Here is a 19,508-nt window from a genome sequence, read left to right on the forward strand (position 1 = left end):
GACAGCTGTCACTCGTTCAAACAGGGACAGAAAGACAGACCCTGGACAGACAGGTGTTGCTTCAGACATCCTGTTCTGTCCCTGTCTCAATGCAGTCTTAGAGGAACACTTTACATCATGCAAATAAAGGTTGATTATTGAATTTAGCTTCAGCTGAAAAACATCCAAAGGAAAAGTACTCAAAGCTGGCGTTAAAGCTGCTACAAACTACATCCAGTCCAGAGCAGAGCCCTTTCCACAGTGAGCGTCTCAGGCCAGGTCAATGTCAGAACACAAGAAAGAACTATTATTATCTTATACTGGCATATCAAGTCATGCTTTGTCTTCTGATTGGCTGTCAGATGTCCATTAAAATCATATATCAAGTTAATTAGTCAAGTTAGATGAGAAACCTCTGGTACAGAATGGGTTCTTTGATGGGTTCTTTGGGAAGTGACCATGGTGTGATAATGCACTCTGAGATGTTCCAATTTAGAAAATAACAGACTTATGACCTGGGCCTTGGGGGAACCATCATCTATCATTGAATACCGATCGTCCTGACGTTCAGTGAAAGTGAAAAGGACTGTGGCCTGTGTGGACTGGAGTCATGCAATAACTGATGGAAGCTGTTCATGCCTATGCTCTCTCTGATGTAAGGGATATATATATCTGGAAGCAAGCAAAGCAGTCCTACTATAATATCTGAAAAGTTATGAGAAGAAAAATCCTTAAAGTATGAGACTGCATAAAAATGTTCTCTGAGAAACAACTCTTCGTTGGTTACAAACTGTCTTCAGCACATGGATTATGCGGTGTGCAGAAGCAACGTACCCGCACATACAGAAAGGAATCAATATGGCATCACCGTCACAGGAAAACCTGCAGCTCTACAAAATCTGATCAGAGGTTTCCAACTGTTGCCAGTCTGAACTACAGAAAGGCTTTGAAGGGCCACTAACAAATACATTTCAAGTAAGAAACAGCAAAAAGAAACTTACAAGGTTACAAGGTTTTCAGGCAACAGCAAGGTAGAGTGTGACATGGCATTAGTCGTTTGTAGAAAAGAGCCCTCTATGAAAAATGCCCCGAACCCAAAACTCAATTGTTAGATACGAACCTTTCTGCAGATCTGATCGACTGCAGCAGCAGCAGCAGCAGCGCTTCTGTTCACCTGCAGTTAGAACTGCTCACCATACTAACCCTAACCTGACAATCCCAATCCTAAAACACTTCTGATTCTGATATGATGAATCCTAACTGTTTGGTTATTCTCTGCTAACAGTGCTAACAGTGCTCAGGTTTGTACCGCAGAGTGAAGACAAATCTCGAGGGAACTTAACACCAACACCTTAACAACATGCAGCCAACTCGCTTAAATAGAAACGGACCTTTCCTACGGTGGATGTTTCCATAAGAGTAAGCAGGATTCGTGACTTTTCATCCTGCCAATCATGTCAGCTTAGCAGCTTCGACCAAGTTTAACACAGCATCAAGTGGATCCAGTGCTTACTTCAGGAACACCTGGGATCCTGACAAGTGCCAAATGGGACACTCCGGCTCCGAACTGAGGCAACGCAAAGAAGGTAGTAACAGTAAACCGAGGGATGCTAAGTGCTAATGAATGCATAGCTAACCAATAGCTCCTGAATAAATCAAGGACTGTAAAGTAGACAATAGATGTTAAAGAGGCAGTGCGTAATGATTTGTTCATGTAGATGCTTACGTAACAAACTGTGCCTGAATACCTCAAATAAACTAAACACTGTGTCTTTATTATTCAAGTCCCTCAAGTCATATAGTGCATTATACTGAGTTGTTATTTGGCACGCATTATTGTTTGTGAGTTAATGTGATATATGGAATTAAGCATAGGTAAAAATTAGGGCTGTCAGCATTAACGCGTTAATCGCGATGCGATTAAGGGCCGAGCATAATGCGTTCATTTTTTTTAATCGTATTAATCGCATGCCGCCATTTATTAATTTATTTTCACTTCGCTCGGCTTTGCGTCGTGCCTAACATCCTGCTGCTGCAGGAATAGCAACACGGATTTCGGTGCCTCATTCTGGTGCCACTGATATGTCTGCACTTCTCTCTGATGCTCTGAAACAGACGTTACAGGCAACACAAACACCGCTGCATGTGACGCTAGTTAACACTATACTCGACAGCAGCTAACGTTAGCCTACCGCTAGCTAGTAGCTGGATTAAACACGGTTACAATCACAGCTAACGCTAAACGGTGTAAAGTTTGTCTGTATCACTGTAGAGGATTCAACACCGGGATGTAACAATCTTTAGCTTGTCGGAAAAAACACAGTTCAATGAAACTGGTAATTTACAGCCTTGTGGTGCATTCAAAGTTGTTGTTCAATTCAAATGTGTGACTAGATTAAATATATAATAAACAAATATAAATCTTAAAATCAAGTTCATAAAGTCACTTTCTTTGCATTTATTTGATTCCCAATCAAGATCCACTGGTAAGAATGGCTTTCCATTGTTAATATGTACTTAAAAACAGTTTCTGAAATGCAAAATAATAGAATTTTAATCATGTGATAAAACGATTTATCACGATTAACTATAGAACTTCAACAATTAATCGCGATTAAGAAAATGTAATCGTTTGACAGCCCTAGTAAAAATGTGCTTTGGATATAAAACAACCGATACACCGGCTATTTTCCTACTTTCCCCAGCGCGGCATCTTTCTGGGCCAATGCTTCGACTGGCAACATCACATGTGCCTGGAGAATATAATAACTGTGACACCGTGTCTCCTGACCGGGGGGGTGGGGGTGCGGGGGGGGACGGACGCACTCCATCTCCCAAAGCTGAACCTGTCAGGAGGTGGAGAAGAGGAGTGTTGACTGAAGGCTGTTCAAAAGTAACTAACGGAGGGAGTGATGCGTTTCAGTCAGGATCTAAGGGGGCCTTTAATTGACGGTCATTAATGACCAAGTAACAACTCAGTACGATTGACAGAAACGTTTGGCGTTTTTCCATTACATGGTACCTGCTCGACTCGCCTCGACTCGACTCAACGCACTGTGCGTCCGTTTTCCATTGCAGATTTTAGTACCGCCTCAGCGTGGCTGGTCGTCATAGCGGCGCCGCAGTAAACTGCCGTGACCTAACGCAACACACACACACACACACACACACACACACACAGAACGTCGAAGCTGTGTTGTTGTTGCCACAGCCAGAAGACACATTTTGTTTCAAATGAAGCTGGAGGCAGCAAAAAAAAATACAGCTGGCTAAACTATTTAGAAATGGTGGATTGTAGACATGTGGTGTGACACCATTATGTGACAATGGTGGTTCAGGACACCCCCCTCTGTCGCTTTTACGTCACCTTTTGGTATCGCCTCAGCTCGCTTGGAACCTCGACTGAGGTGGTACTAAAAAAAGTACCTGTTGGCAGGTACCAGGTACGAGTAGCGTTGAGGCGAGTCGAGCAGGTACCATGTAATGGAAAAGCGCCATTTGTTACTAACAACGTGAACAATGGCTCTGTTCTTCAAGTGTCCGCGCAGGCCGTGACACTGAGCCGACATGCATCTATTCACTGCAGCAGGAACACCTAGAGTGATCGAGGTTTCTCCTTTTGGAAAGCCTGTGAGCTCGGTAGGCTGAGAGATTCAGGAGATACTTGTTAGCTATTCATCAGTTAGCATGACGCTGCTGATTAGTTCCCTAGTTCCCGTCTTTGGTAACCTTTTTTTGTGAAGTGGTGTCACCACATCACAGGCGAAAATAGGTCACATCTTTAATCCGACCTAAATAAAGAACACTATTTATAGTCTGTCAGTGTTTCCTCTAGATGTTCCTTCCACTCTTTGGGTTGTTTTTATGGCTTGTTACCTGCACAGCCCGTCTCCACCGGCCAGATCTGGTGATGTCCCAGTACCAGCCCGTAGGACACTGAACAAAGCAGCCAAGTGATCGGCACTGCTTCTGTTTGTTGCTGACCTGCTGGTATATTTGAATAGAGCAGAGAAAGTGGAGAGCTCAATGTCTGCGTGAGAGGCTGAATGCATGTGATGAACACATTATTCTCAGCTCTGCACACGTTGGACTCCAGATGTCCTGATCATTGTTATTATCTGGCCTAGTTTGATATTGAGGCCTGAGCTCACCGCATGTCTCTACTTGGTACATTTTGTAAGGTGGAATGAAGAGACACTTCACTCAGCTGTGGACGCGTTTTTTGTGCATGTTCTATTGTCAGCGAGAGAGAAAAAAGAATCACAAATCATAACCTGCTCCAACACACAAGCAAACCTCTCCTGCCAGCCTGGAAACATACAGACTCGACTTAAATAGAGCGTACATCATCTCACAAGTTCCATCCCTGTTGATCTTGGCTCCAGGTAGAGCATACGGAGCAGTGCTACGATGTGCTCAGGGATCATTACAATAAACATTAGCTTCTCTTCTTTGAGCTGTGGGAGACAGCTGATTTAAATGAAAGTATTAAGCTGGTTTCCGTGTTGTCTTCAATTTGAACTAGAGAGACTTTAGTTGTCCTGCACTCAGGTTCCTGTTGTGCATCACAGGCAGAAACAACCATGTGACAGTCCAGCTTCATACCTGGTGCTGCCGGAGACACAGATCACCACAGTCGTCTTATTTAGGGCATTATTACAGCCAACATATCTTTGATTCAAAGAGGGAGTGCAAACAACGGCCCGGTATCTGTGACTCAAGCTCTTCGGTAGACACAAAGCTCTGCGTTCTGAGCTTTCTGATCGTCACTACTGAGCACATTTTATTTAGTTTCAGGTGTGTGTCTGTATCTGTAGCCTGTGCTCATTTCTAAAGCACTCTTCACTAACGAGAGGTCCACTAACATCTAAGAGCTGCCCCAGGACCTGAGTCAGCCAGGTCTGTCTTTCCTTCATTCCATTTCCTTCCATTCTAGTTCCCTTCACCCCGACTTCCAATATTGTCTCTCTCCACTACAGTGTTTGCCTTTCATGGTCTATCCTCGCTCACGCAGCTGAGCTTAACTCCTCCCATCTCATGGGTCTTCCTCTGCTACTTGGCCAGCATCTCAAACATCTATACATCCTTTTTATGACTGATAAGTCCATGTTGTACACATTTTACACGCACACTGCAGTGTTTAAAACTATAATGCTACAAGCAACACAACAAAAACAACTCAAGAAATAACTAAAGACTAACATGATTGCCAAGCAGAGTAAGAATAGTGTTACGTGCATGCACCCATATAAAAGTCAAACTCATCTATGGCCTTTGTAGTATCTCGTGCCGTGATTGGTCACGTGGTCAGAGTCGTCTTATGGACGGTGTTCCAGTGGCCAATCACAGAGCTGCTTAACATCTCTCCATTAGATGGGGTTGAGTGGCTTGGCCACTTTGGCTAAATGCCAAAATATTCACAATAAGACTTTTCCCTGCAATAAATACTGTCAATTGTGTATATAACACTTCATATGAAAACAGGATGCAGGCAGAGCTGAGGTTTGTGTTGGGAGGACCTTCCATAGTGTTTGGTTCGCAACATTTCACCACTGTCAGTTTCACACACACACACACACACACACACACACACACACACACACACACACACACACACACACCGACCTGAGCCACATCAGCTGCTTACAGTGGAGGGACGTCCGAGATCTGCTGCTACAGCTGTTTTCTAGTTTTAGTCTCGCAGCACTTTGACTCCATGTTTCGGAGCTCTCTGTCGTCATGGCGATGATTCACTTGGTCTTGTGAAACAGTAGCTATGTGGAGGGGCCAATCACCACACCCACCCTATCAGCAGATGACCTGGAAGTCAGGTCAGCGTTAGCTCAGCTCCGTGCAGAGCTCTGGACTACGTATACAACAGGTCTACACTGTGTGTCCTTCCATGTGACTCTCAAGTGAAATTCCCCCAAATGTCAGACTTTCCCCTCCCACTGTGTTCAGCGTGATGGTAGCAGAGGATAAGCAATGCCCCCAGCCTCTGCTTCATACACTGCACTGTTTAAGCTAACACTGTGTACCTGCTACACCGCTTCATGTCGAGCCATCACACATGCAGCTTTTTTTGTTGCTGTTTTTTAAGTGCTACCAGCTGTACCATGAAAAGTGTGACCACTTTTCCTTAATGTATTATTGTTGTCTAACTAAAGGCAAGGCACATAATGTGTTTCATGACGTATCGTGCAAAATAGAAGTTTAATAACAGGGCTATTATACAAATCTAAAGAAACAGACAGCCCTCCAATCCACTGAGGATAGAGAGCAGGATATAGAGAGGGAGAGGTATCATCAGTTTGAGCCATGCATTCATTTGGTCGCCACAGCGACCAGGGCAGCACCATGCACTGTACATCAGCTGGAAGCCAACTTTAACCAAAGCCCAGCTCCTATCAGCACCTTCAGTGTGAACTCTGAAGCCTGCAGACGCTGACACTAACCCTAACCCGGGGGAAAGGGACGGAAAAGACCCCTGTGATCAGACCGAACGCAAACCGAACTTTAGCCACGGCAGTCAACAGAAAGACGCTTCTGTGTGAGTGGAAAACAACGTTTTAAAAGACAAAGAGAACTGGAGGAAAATATGAGATGATTTCAAACACACACAGCCACTCTTTACAGCGGGTTCACACTTCACTCTGAATGTCACTACCGTAGTTATCTTTCACTACAGCAGGTTACATCTGCACAGGCTTTTTGTGATCCCACAGATGTCTGCTTTCTGCCCGGAGCAATAAAAAACAGTGTATGAATCCAATATTTCCACTGACCGCGCAGCACTGCTCCACTCGGCTTCACCGGACGTACACTATGTCTGCTGCTCAGACTTCTACTAACAGTACAGTGAGTACAGCAGTGGGCTAAGCACACACCCTTGTGGAGCTCCGGCGGCAGTGGTTGGAAATATTGGTTTCACCCTCAGAAAACATTGGATCTTTCCAGATGGAAGACAGCTGTGGGACCACGGCCGTAAGCTGCTGTGTGGATCACGGAGTAACGTCTTCAGACTGCAGAAACAAATTCATGTGAATAACGCGGAGGTGAAAATTTGCTTGCCGTTCAATCTGATTGCACCTCAACACAGAAACAACGATCCACATCCCCAGGCAACACATGTCACCAGTCTGCTTTACAGCTGCAAAGCCTTGGAGATTGAAATATGGCACACATTATAAAATATGAGTTCCTATAATTCTAATTTATATTCAGAGTTGTCATCTCCAAAGAGATGGTGTATGAAATAGCAAAAGGCCAAGGACACGTTTTACTACTGTTGCATTTCACAGAGAAGTATGCATAAATGATACATTTGATAATTTGATTCAGCTTTCAGATCTTTGACCACTGCACACAGACCGAGTTGTTGCTATGCCCCGAACTGACATCTCGCTCTGTCTTCCTTCTTTGAACGTGCAGACAGGTATTCATATTAAATGCTAACCTTGTCAAAAGTTAAAATGCAGCATGTTTAAGCTATTAAATGTATTTCAAAAGATTATTGAGTAAATGAAGCTGTGAAAAGCCAGAATATTGTTTCCTCACTAAAGAACTGTCACATACGAGGTTGACACAGAAAAGCAACCGACTGGTTTGAAATCATTGACTTGTTTCGTGTTGCCAGTGGTAAAACCATCAAGGTTTGACTTGAAACCAACGCTACTCCACAGACTGGTCAGGGACGCCTTCTGGACAAGAAACCTGGATTTTGTGCTCAGTTCAAGTCAGCGTGCACATGACCTGCTGTCATAGCAACCACCGACACACCACAGCCTGCCAGCTGGGTAACATCGTTACCTTCTCATAGTGCAACGCTGCTAAATATCTCTCTAATCTACCTACATACAAGTACAAACCCCCAAACACAATCTCCTCAGAACAGAGCAGGGACGACACACACACACACACACACACACATACACACACACACACACACACACACAGACACACACACACATACACACACACACACACACACACACACACACACACACACACACACACACACACACACACACACCATGCTACAGGTGCCTCTGGCTGCTTGGATAAGTGCTATCTGAAGGGAAGGAAGCAGCAGGATATTAAAAAGATGTCCCAACTCTTCCCTGGTGTCCAGCTGTAGCATTGTGTGTTGTGTTGGAGGGACATGAATATAGCTCTTATATTCCACTATGACTCGTTGTTTTCGGATAAAAAAAAGCACAATCAAACAGTCTTAAAAACATGAGCTTAGCAAAGCAACGTAATTGTTTCAGGCTGATGATTGTCAATAAAAAAGACAAAGCCTCTGTCTTTTTGGTGGGAAGAGAGAAAAGAATTCTTCAGACGATCCATAACACATTCAAAAGTGCAAAGAAACAGTACAAATCAACAACAGGATCTCTTTCTAGTCGCTTCAGAAAAAAAGGGAGGCTTATTTGCATATATTATAAGCAGCACCTGCAGCGGAGAGGGGCATTCTGGGTGTTGGGGGGGGAGAGAGAGAGAGAGAGGTGTGAGGTCTGTGTCTGTCCCAGGGAGGAGGCCTTTACTGGATGTAGTGTAGAGACCCAGGTATATCCATCCCAGGGAATACACTAGGGTTACCGTAAGAACGGGGTGCTGAGGCCTGGTTCTGGTTCTGGTTCTGGTCTGCAGTTCATCAGGACCAACCAGACTCATCAGCTCACTGGAACATCACAGCTCACGTCAGAGGACATTTGGAAGAAGCATTTAGTGTCTCGCAGCAAAGCTCTTTCTGTCCACCGTATAGCTGTCTCTTCTGGGTTCATACAAATATAGAAATATATCCCACTGGATAATTTATATAGATGTATGCGCACACTTCTACAAAGATGAATAGATTTTCCCTCTGGCAATGTCTGGACCACACTGCTTCCTGTCCTCCAGCACAGTACTGACATGACAGTCAGCCTTCCTCCACAGGTCGCTCAGTTGCCCAGATACCAAGACTGTAACAGAGACAAACACACAGTTAATATTCACACACACACACACACACACACACACACACACACACACACACACACACACACACACAGACAGACAGACAGACAGACAGACAGACATACACACACACACACACACACACACACACACACACACACACACAGACAGACACACTATCACCATCTCAGATCAAACATACAGTATATATAACATATATATACATTATTAACAACTTTAAACAGATCAGCAGATGTACATGTGTGACATTCAGTGCTTTGTTACACACTTTAAAGTTTCACACTTTAACTTTTATTGTGTCTTTTATTTAGATATTAATAAACAAATCCCTATTTGAAGTATGTGTAAGTGACACATTACCATTTTCTATGATCTTATTTAACTGATGACTCTGAGTGCTGACTCACTTCATGGAACATTTGAAAAAAAAAAAAAAAAACACAGAAATTTACTTCTGTCAGTAACAATAAGATAAATCAGCTGCAGCTTCATCTACCCCCATGATCACCATCCAGGTCCATGGTCCGACACCATCAGCAGGTCGGTCCTTACACCCTGGCTCTCTGGTGGCACAATAACTGATGTTTCATCTAAAACTATTCCTGATGTTCACCCCTCAACCCAAACTGTAACCGTCCAACCAAATCAAGTCAATCAATCAAATGACAACCTGAACCTGAGGACTGTGTGACCTGTCTGGACATCTGGTCCACTGTGCAGCTGTCCTCTTACATCTCACTGAGAGACAGCCGACTTACTGTACACATGGGACCACAAGTGAACAAAGAGAATAGAGCTGGTGTTGACGCAGAAAACACATACTTTACAGATACCACTTGTCAACATCACTGTCTTTAGCATTTTAAACACAGAGTCTGGATTAACACTTATTTCATAACTACAGCTAGTTCTCTTTCAGAGCAGAGCAGATAAGAAGGAAAGATAAGAAGCTGGATCTCTTGAGGTACACCGTTGTGCCTCCATTCATGGCACAGTGTGCCTCTGCCGTGCCTCAGAACTGAAACCACAGTCTGACATGCAGCATTGACATCTGTCGGCTCAGACAAACTGTCCATTTGTCTTTTTGTCAGACTGAGTGTGGTGAAGCTTCTCTGTAGTATTTACAGCAAGCTGTTACCTGCAACATCATCTCCTCTCCCCACTAATTTACACACATTTCACTGATCAAATTTCAATCACAACAACCGAATGACAAACCACTGAGAGTGTATGTCACGTATTCAGCAGTGGAAGACTTTAGAGATACGCAGAGAGAGAGAGAGAGAGACAGAGAGCAGAATCAGCTGAGCTGTTGGTGGAGCAGAGGCACTGCAATGCAGCAGCAGTAGCTCAACACACACACTGTACATGATTCTGGAGAGCTGCCTCTGTAGCTACAGTAGCAGCACACTGCACACACACAGCTGCAGCTGGCGCCTACTGACCCACTCACCTCACATACCTTACAGCTGGCTTCTCACACACTTGTATGTTTGGACGGAAGCTGCCGATACTCCCTGTTTTACCAATGGCTTATTGTATTTCGACCACAGAGCACTGAGTTTGTATTGAAAGTTCTTACGCTAACAGCAGCAGAAAGAGACGGCATGGATGAGTTCAGAAATGTCACTTTCAGAGGAAAACTAAACGTGAATGAAAGAGCAGCTTAGTAAGTCTGGCGAGGACACATCCTAGTTCTAGGACAAAGGTAGAGACAACATGAAATGTCACTGACGCATAGAAGGTTAACCTTAAGCCGTTAACTATAGTTTAAGCCTTTTATGGCATAATAATGCATTGTGTACTAGACAGATAAGCAGAAACACAGGAAAAGTAGTGAAAGTTACAGAGCAGACGAGGAAGTTGCACCACAAGGTCCCCACCTTGTGTGTGTGTGTGTGTGTGTGTGTGTGTGTGTGTGTGTGTGTGTGTTTGTGAAGATAACAGTTTCTGTCTAGAAACTAGGAGACACCCCCCTGTGAGGAGAGAATAAAAACACAGGGAAAACTCAGATCAGCGTTCATTTTCAGACGAGATCTTGGTGGACCAGCTCTGACTTAAAGTGTCTGTTGCCAGGGAAACTTAGATGCTGTTTGTGAATCCACAGCTGTGTTGTACTGTTATGCTGGACTCAGTAAACTTTGCTTAACTGAACTCTTCGTCTCAGATTGATCCTTGTGTTCCAGTAAACTTAAGTCCGATGTAAGAAGGCGCAGGAATTAATAAATTGGAGTCAGATTTGACAGGCCTTAGGGCCTTATTTTAGACACAATTCCCTCTTCAGTAGCTGGTGTTAAACTACAGTCTAACCTCTCTGTGTGTTGGCAGTGGCAGGGGTCTCAGCATACAGAAGCATCTTCTGCATGGCCAGGTGCCAGCACCATTCCTGGAGGCTCCTAACCCTCCAATAATCAGGTTCTCTAGGGTCAACTGAGTCCATGCTAAAGTGAGCTTGCCAATGTCAAATGATGCGTACTAACCTGGGCTTGGTAGAGTCCACCTGGGTCTCGGGGGGTGACTCCAACGAAGGAGGTGCGATTGGCAGGGGGGGTCCCAGGGGCCGAGTATGCTGAGGGTGTTTGTGCAACAACGTCAGTCTCATAATGTAACCCTATAACCCATAACTCCATGGCACTTGTAAAGTTTAATGAGGCATTACTTTGAACTAAATCTGTCCATGTCACAGAGGAGCTACAACAGAGAACAGCATTGACTGATTCAAACACTGTCTATCTCTAGTCTGTGCTTGTTTCTACCGTCAGGCAGCAGATCTCATCTCTCTTTCTCTTCCTTTATGGTCTGTCTCTTGCAGGCAGGAAGACAAGCTCCACCCAGCTGACCTGGGGAGTGTTCCAGATTGTGGAGTTCCAGCCCCTTGTACCATTAGTCCATTTCTGCTGCAGGAACTTCTAGAATGTCCCAGGCTCTGCTCCTCTGGTCTCAGCTGTGGGGACCAGTTCCTGGACTACACTTCTGCTCGCTAGGTGATAGGGACTCCCAGGTACTGCCAGGGGCAGCTGTGACATCACATCCCAATAAGGACGGCTCTAACAAACACAACAGCACCCACTATCTCATGTGGGGAGCAGGCTTTAAAGGGAACACAAAGGATCACAGAGCACTCTGCTGCTGGACTAGCTGACCCCCCACCCCCCCACCCCACCCCGGCTCAGCAAGGACCTGGATCCTCGTCCTTCGCAGTACACACTGCTATCTCATGTTCACATAATTCCGTCTACCAAAACTGGGGTGGGAAGGCCCAGATTAGTAAAGATAAGGCGCTGACAGACCCTGAGTTTATCCATGGAACCTAATAATGCTGCTGATCTTTCCTCTGAGCTCTGTTCAGTCTGTCAGAGGAGCATTATGCAGTAAGTCAACAGGACCAACACAAGGTCCAGGTTACCCCCCCCTCTCTAAATGCATGGTGAGATTGGTTCACAGTGGTTTGTATAACAGCTAGGTTGGTCGATTTATTTAAAGGTATTTCATTGCATCTCTTTTTTTAATTTCCCATGAGTTGGAATGACTACATTTTATAATCTGGCCTACAATATGTACTATATTTACTATTAGCATACATGTTTATTTCCATATAAAATGAGTCCCTTACAGACCAGTACAGAAATAAAAGGTTCTCTCCAACATGTTCTTAACACCAGCAGACCCTCTGGGTTCTCTGTCTCTACATGTTCCTGGACTATAAATGTTCTATCTATTGGAAGGTTAGGAACATACATCAACACGGTGAGCAGAAGTTAGTTTGGACCACTTACTGGGTGATGTGGGTGAGTTTGCTCCCCCATCAGAGGAGGTGGGAGTGGCCTTTGACTCTGCAGGCCTGGGGATAGGGGACGGGGGAGGGGCCAGGGAGGACGCTGGTCCTGGCGGTGCCAACATCTGAGAGGAGATGTAGTGATTGAGCACTTTGACCTGGTTGCTGCCATTCAGCTGGAAACACCAGAAAGACAGACAGACAAATGTACTCACATTGTGTTTCTATGTGTTAGAACTCTGCTTTACTTTATAAACCTTACAGTCGGTCATGGTAGTCCTAAAATATAGATCCCAAACATTGTTTTAGTTTATTAATTTGCACTCTGAAGCTAAAAACCTTTTATCAGCAGTTTTCCACGTAGACTTAAACTATGATTTCCGGTTTGTGTAGGCAGGAACTAACATGCATCTCACTTTGAATGTCCAAAGTTAACTGGCGTTAAGACTTATACCCTAATCTATATCCAGGACGGAAGTTCCGCTGGATGTCCCTCATTTTCGGCCGGATGTCCCTCACCTTCCGCTTCACATTGTTTTGGTGGAACTTGTTTTTCCACCAAAACAAGTTCCTTCCCGAGGCTATTTTTCAGAGGCATCATCTCTGCATACGGAGCTTAGCGCCGCCCAAAACGATTGTGATTGGTTTAAAGAAATGCCAATAAACCAGAGCACGTTTTTCTCCTATCCTAGAATGCTGTGTGGACTAGTCTCTCATGTCCAGACCTACTACTACCCTATAGAAACCCCAGTCTTCAGATGGCTCTTTGTCTGAGCAGCTGTATAAAAACCAAGCTGCACCACCTGAGGCGAGCTCTGTGACGTGTTCTTGTGAGATGACCTTTGACCTGGCTGTACTCACCGAGCTGGCGCTTTGATTGGCAGGGACGCCGGCCAATGAGACCAGATCTTTCAGGGGGTCCTGGGCCAGGTGAGGAGGGTAGCGGATTGCTCCGTGGGGGAAGTAGGACGAGGGCGGGAAATGAATAGATGAGGAGGGATGGGGACTCCGAGACAGACCTGGACAGAGAGAAGGACGAGAAAGAGCCACAGGGGGAGGAGGATCGACATGACACAGTGAATGACATTTTGTTCTTGGTGTTATCCTTATGGGATGAAAAGAATGATATGTGTGTGTGTGTGTGTGTGTGTGTGTGTGTGTGTGTGTGTGTGTCTGTCTGTCTGTCTGTCTGTGTGTGTGTGTGTGTGTGTGTGTGTGTGTGCGTGTGTGTGTGTGTGTGTGTGTGTGTGTGTGTGTGTGCGTGCATTCGTGTCTGTGTGTGCGTGTGTGTGCATGTCTGTGTGTGTGTGTGTGTGTGTGTGTGTGTGTGTGTGCGTGTGTGTGCGTGTGTGTGTGTGTGTGTGTGTGTGTGTGTGTGTGTGTGTGTGTGTGTGTGTGTTACTGACCACTGTGAACAGCTATGACTGGCCGGTGGTGCTGAGTGAAGGAGCCCAGTCTTGGTGAGTCTTCCTGGGGCGAGGGACTGTCCAGCTCTGCCTTCTTCACTGGAGGAGACAGACCTAAAACACACATGCAGACATATTACCACTATTATTGGTATATATTGTTATTAGAGGACTCCTGCAGGGTATGTCCTGTGTTAGCGCTCTGACAGAGGACTCCTGCAGGTCCACCTGTCACTCTGCACTCTGCTAACAAAGCTGAGCCTGAGCCACTCTGCCTCTTGATCCAGATCAGTTTAGTTCATCAATGGTGACATGTATGTGATCTGATGCACACAGCGTCCATTTGAACTAATATTACACATCTACAGTAGCTACACTAACACTGAGCTGTTAATGGCCGAGCTGATGCAGTTGGATATTGGGTGCACGTATATACATGCACAGCAGCTGACCGGTCACTATGTAGAAGTCAACACCTACATGACTGCTGACAACACACCAATCCCCAATATCACAGTCCTGCATTGAAAATGTTACTTAAGTAAAAGTATGTAAGTATCATCAGAAAAAATGTTTTTTTCAAAATGCCCATTTTAGAAAGTGTAAAGGATCCAAACAGTTGTGTATTTAATGGTCTAATCATTTCAGCTGGACTTGTAGGCCGTTATATTGTTGGCTAGTTTCATTTATAATAAAACATCAGATTTTATAAACTACTACTGTGTTTTGTGTGCAGATATTTTAATGTGTAAAGTAACTAGTAACTAAAGCTGTCAGGTGAACGTAGTGGAGTAAAAAGTACAGTACAGTACAGTATTTCCCTCTGAAATGTAGCAGAGTAGAAGTAGAAAGTGGCATGAAGAGAAAAGACTCGAGTGAAGTACAAGTACCTCAACATTTGGACTTAAATACAGTACTGGAGTAAATGTAGTTAGTTACACTCCACCGCAGCGGGAGAGCCACGCCACTGGCTAACAGCAGCCACCAATCATCATCGCCGATGTGATCAGCACCCTTGGGCTCACAGTAAGAGAGTATCATATTGTCTGCCTACATAGCCAAGGGGGGGGGGGGCCTTCAACAGCGGGAGGAGGAGGCTTGTGGATGCTAACCCTACCTTTAGTCTACAACAACACAGTTAGCATCTTTGAGTCCCCATCATTCCATGCAACTAGTGCAGGAAGGACGTGAATATTAGATGGCAGTGTTGGGTGAGTGAGAGCCAGCATGTAGGACATTCACATGGGAACTCTTGATGTTTGTGAACTGGCAGTTTTTCATCTTGTAAATAAAATACTTATAAAGAAAGAATGTGTGAGTTAATATTTGTATATTTTAGGGCCGTCAGCGCTAACGCGTTAATTGCGATGCGATTAAGGGCCGACGCGATGCAATTCATTTTTTTTAATCGCATTAATCGCATGCCGGCATTTATTAATTTATTTTACACTTCACTCGGCTTGGCGTCGTGCCTAACAGGTTACTATTTTGATCCTTTGCAGCACCGTTACTTATCATCAAGCTGCCACTTCCTCATAACACATCCTGCTGCTGCAGGCTGCAGGCATGATGGAGAAAGCAGCAATGAAATCCTGAATGGCGCTTTTTATTTTCCAAAACTCCCGGACGGCTCGTAGACAAGTCGAAAGCCATATGCACATTGTGTAAAGCCGAATTAAAATATCACGAAGCACGTCAAGCTTGAGCTACCACCTACGGAGCTAAGCATAGTAGTACAGTTAACGTGATGCTACCCGCTAGCATGCTACCCACTCAGGCAAAGCACTATTTTGGAGAGTGCTACTTGCCGACCTGTGGATGAAACCAAATCCCAAAAAATTACTACAGCTCTTGCGAAACGGGTGGCAACTAACTGCAGACCTGTCAGCATCGTAGAGGACTCGGGTCTTAAAGACGTACTACGGTTGGCATGTTCTGACCTGTCTCGTTGCCGTCGAGGGAGACAGTAGTTTTCACGGATACACAGCCTGTACGACACGGAGAACCAACCTACCAACTGGAACAGCTGCAAAGTGCTGAAAACGCTGTCTCATTAACCGGTGATCACTGGACGTCAGTGAGTAATCAACATTATTTAGGAGTTACTAAACACTATATTGACTCTAGTAAGGATAGGGATTTTTAGTTTTTTAGTTAGGTACTTGGAGGAATTGTGCAATAATGACAGATTCACACATTTTTCATTTGAATCCCAGTCAAGATACACTGGTAAAAATTGCTTTTGATTGTTAATATGTACTTAAAAACTGTTCTGAAATGCAAAATAATAGAATTTTAATCATGTGATAAAATATGCGATTAATCGCGATTAACTATAGAAATTCAGCGATTAACCGGGATTAAAAAAAATTAATCGTTTGACAGCCCTAGTATATTTGTATAAAGGTGATATACATCCTCTAATAAAAAACTATCACAGAACACTGGTATGGTCCTTCACAATGGATCTAAAGGAATCAACAGGATAAAGAACAGCGAGTCCATTGTTGTCTTTTATTCACTAAGTGCTTCACATACCAGAGTCAAGTTAAGTCCATTTTATTTGTATAGCTCAGATCACCTAACAGGTAGGGCTGCACAATTAATCGCAATTTTATCGAAATCGCAATATGGACTAGTGCAATATCCAAATCGCAGAGGGGCGCAATATTTGTTAAAGGCAAAATATGTGTCAAACCATTCTAAAATAAAGTACTGTGGCGCTGCAGAGACATCCTGGCCTACAAATCCTATCCTACAGACTACAGAAAACATCTTTGTTTGGTACAGATCCTCGCAAAAATCACACCATAATCATTTATTATCAATTATCAATTTTTTAAGAGTTAATATTAGCCAATGATGATGAGAATAATAATACAAAAACGATCATTCCATTCAATATCGTGAATCATATTGCATCGCAATATCAGTCAAAAAAAATCACAATTAGATATTTTCCTCATATCATGCAGCCCTACTAACAGGGCTTTTTAGGACCCCTTCTGTCCTAGGACCCTCGTAGCGTGGAGAAGGGGATGAACGGAGCTTGCAGACAACGATTCCAGTATGGAAGTATTCAGTTGTGCTCTTTAATGAGAAATTACATTGTGTGGCATAGTACAGACACTGGACACTACATTCTTATTCTGTTACCTCCTTCCATGTCGTCAGTCCAGTTCCTGGAGCTGCTGGCAGGAGAGGCAGGTGAGTGGTAATACTCCCCTCCTGGACTATCTGCCTCCTCCTCCATAGAGCCAGACTTATGACGCTTACTCCTGCGGACACATATACACACACTCAGACATCATGGACCATGTTTCATGGTGCTCTGTGTGAGAGAGATGAAAGCAGAGAGCTAGAAAATATTCTTTTCAAGTACTTTTGTTGGGGATCAATGGCTAAATGTAAGGCCATCAGTAAATACAGATGTTTTTTTATGAATAATAGCTTCAGAATTGTTTAACCTATTACATTTCTTTTCAAAGGAGTAGCCTACTCCAGCACCTTTGTGTTACACTTCCATAATGTTAGAGGACTTTAAAAAGACAGTAGTTGAAATTGAAGCAGCAGAGGCCAAACACTCCTAAAAACATTTCCCATATTGTCAACCTCTTTCAAACACAACACTTTTTTAACATCTTGGATGACATCATCAGGGTTGTTTTCACCACTACAATATACATGTTAGGCCATATGGCCACGCCAGCATATGCATAGCACATATTATCATTTCTTTGCCAGATTAGGACATTTTGGTGTGTCTACCTTCCTTCAAAGGCTGCTCGAGGGTCCAAACCTGGGTCCAACTAAGCTTGTTGTAAGTCATGGTAAAACCTGAGATTACTCGTGTGTGTGTGTGTGTGTGTGTGTGTGTGTGTGTGTGTGTGTATTACCCGCTGGATGAGGTGCTGGCCAGTGATCGTCTCAGGCTGACTGGCTGGTTGGCAGACTGGTTGAGGTCGTAGGCCAGATGACCCTGGAGCTCCCCCATGGAGAAACTGGGTCCTACTCCTGTGACGACTGGAGCTACACACACACACACACACACACACACACACACACACACACACACACGCACACACAGTTGATATCAGCCTCTCAATACCAAAAGTTTTCTATCTTTCAGGCAGTTGAATACAAAAAGTCACACAGCACATTATGCTGATCAGATATCCTATCTAGCTTTGTATTGCATTTCTCTCTTGTCTCCCTTTTTGTAGATGTGTGAAGCAAATCAAATGTTCATTATCCTGATAACAAATAAACTTTGCGTCAATCCACCAGCAGCCAACCAGGTTGTAGAGCAGCAGGGACACAGCTGAGGTAGTGCTGAATATATGCGTTCGTTCATATCACTGCTCTCCTTTTGGCATCACTTGTATTTTCCACACAAGTTCGAAGAGCAATTTCCCTCCAAAATATACCATGAATGTCGAGCCGTGTTCATTTCATACGGCAGTCAGTACCTCTGTCACCTACTGACACCTACATCAACATCCAAGTCATAATTATGGTTTCCCAAATCTGATGGAATATGGCGCCGTCATGTCAACGCACAGTATTCCAAAGCACAATCATACGAGGTGACATGCTCAATGGCACTGAAAGTCAGAAGTAAAGAGTTGGTGGCAGTAGGCTGGCTAAAGGCTAAAGCTAACGGTAAATGAGACTTACTTCTTGAGACCTGGACCAGCTCAGTGACACTGAAAACTCCTGAAGTCACAAAACTCTCCTGGAACTCTGGACCATCTGTAGAAACACACAGCATTTAGACACCAGGGGTGTGGGTGTGTGTGTGTGTGTGTGTGTGTGTGTGTGTGTGTGTGTGTGTGTGTGTGTGTGTGTGTGTGTGTGTGTGTGTGTGTGTGTGTGTGTGTGTGTGTGTGTGTGTGTGTAACATTATGATCAAGAGTCTCTCCAGTATCTCACTATGCACAGTAGTCATAGTTTGAAAACCTTATGTCATGATCCAACATCCCTGGACCAGTGTGTGCATTACTGCTGCTCTGTGAGCATCTAGTTTCACAATCCTTCTTCTCTTCCAAATGGTTGGAACATCCTTTGGGGACCTAGTATTTACTTCGTCCATCACATCAAACCAAGTTGAAGGCCTATTTATGCCTGTATGTATGAGGCAGTTATTGTATTTGTTCGTGTTATTGACCAAACGGATTAAAAAAGGAAACCTGGCTTAGGCACAGACACCAAAATGATCAACATCATGAATGTTTTTATTTTTTTAGTTTTTAGTTTTTTAATTTACAGAATCTTGTCATGGTTCCACAGACTGAAAAACACAATGTTCCTCTATAATGTAAGATCCTGTACATTACCCATGGTGGCGGTGCGACTGTCCTCCTGAT

The 19,508-nt window shown here is 44.1% G+C and overlaps 1 protein-coding gene across 4 annotated transcripts in view; it reads right to left on the reverse strand.

Annotated features, from left to right (window-relative positions):
* Window positions 1-3,729: 3,729 nt before the first annotated feature.
* The window catches only part of nfic (nuclear factor I/C), a 30,105-nt gene continuing 14,326 nt past the window's right edge, over window positions 3,730-19,508 (reverse strand). For 2 of the 4 annotated variants that reach the window (XM_031311801.2, XM_036006839.1), the window contains exons 5-13: window positions 19,479-19,508; window positions 18,820-18,894; window positions 18,039-18,171; window positions 17,299-17,420; window positions 14,143-14,256; window positions 13,598-13,755; window positions 12,738-12,912; window positions 11,442-11,530; window positions 3,730-8,945 (exon numbers count right to left, since the gene is read on the reverse strand). The exon at window positions 19,479-19,508 is cut by the window's right edge and continues 45 nt beyond it. In XM_031311801.2, coding sequence (XP_031167661.1) covers window positions 8,925-8,945; window positions 11,442-11,530; window positions 12,738-12,912; window positions 13,598-13,755; window positions 14,143-14,256; window positions 17,299-17,420; window positions 18,039-18,171; window positions 18,820-18,894; window positions 19,479-19,508 — 917 coding nt within the window. In that variant the 3' untranslated portion in view covers window positions 3,730-8,924. The remainder of the gene's footprint in view (window positions 8,946-11,441; window positions 11,531-12,737; window positions 12,913-13,597; window positions 13,756-14,142; window positions 14,257-17,298; window positions 17,421-18,038; window positions 18,172-18,819; window positions 18,895-19,478) is intronic. The other 2 variants (XM_036006836.1, XM_036006838.1) reach the window with 1 other exon arrangement.

This window comes from Sander lucioperca, chromosome 11 (assembly GCF_008315115.2).
Source record: "Sander lucioperca isolate FBNREF2018 chromosome 11, SLUC_FBN_1.2, whole genome shotgun sequence".
Taxonomy (NCBI): domain Eukaryota; kingdom Metazoa; phylum Chordata; class Actinopteri; order Perciformes; family Percidae; genus Sander; species Sander lucioperca.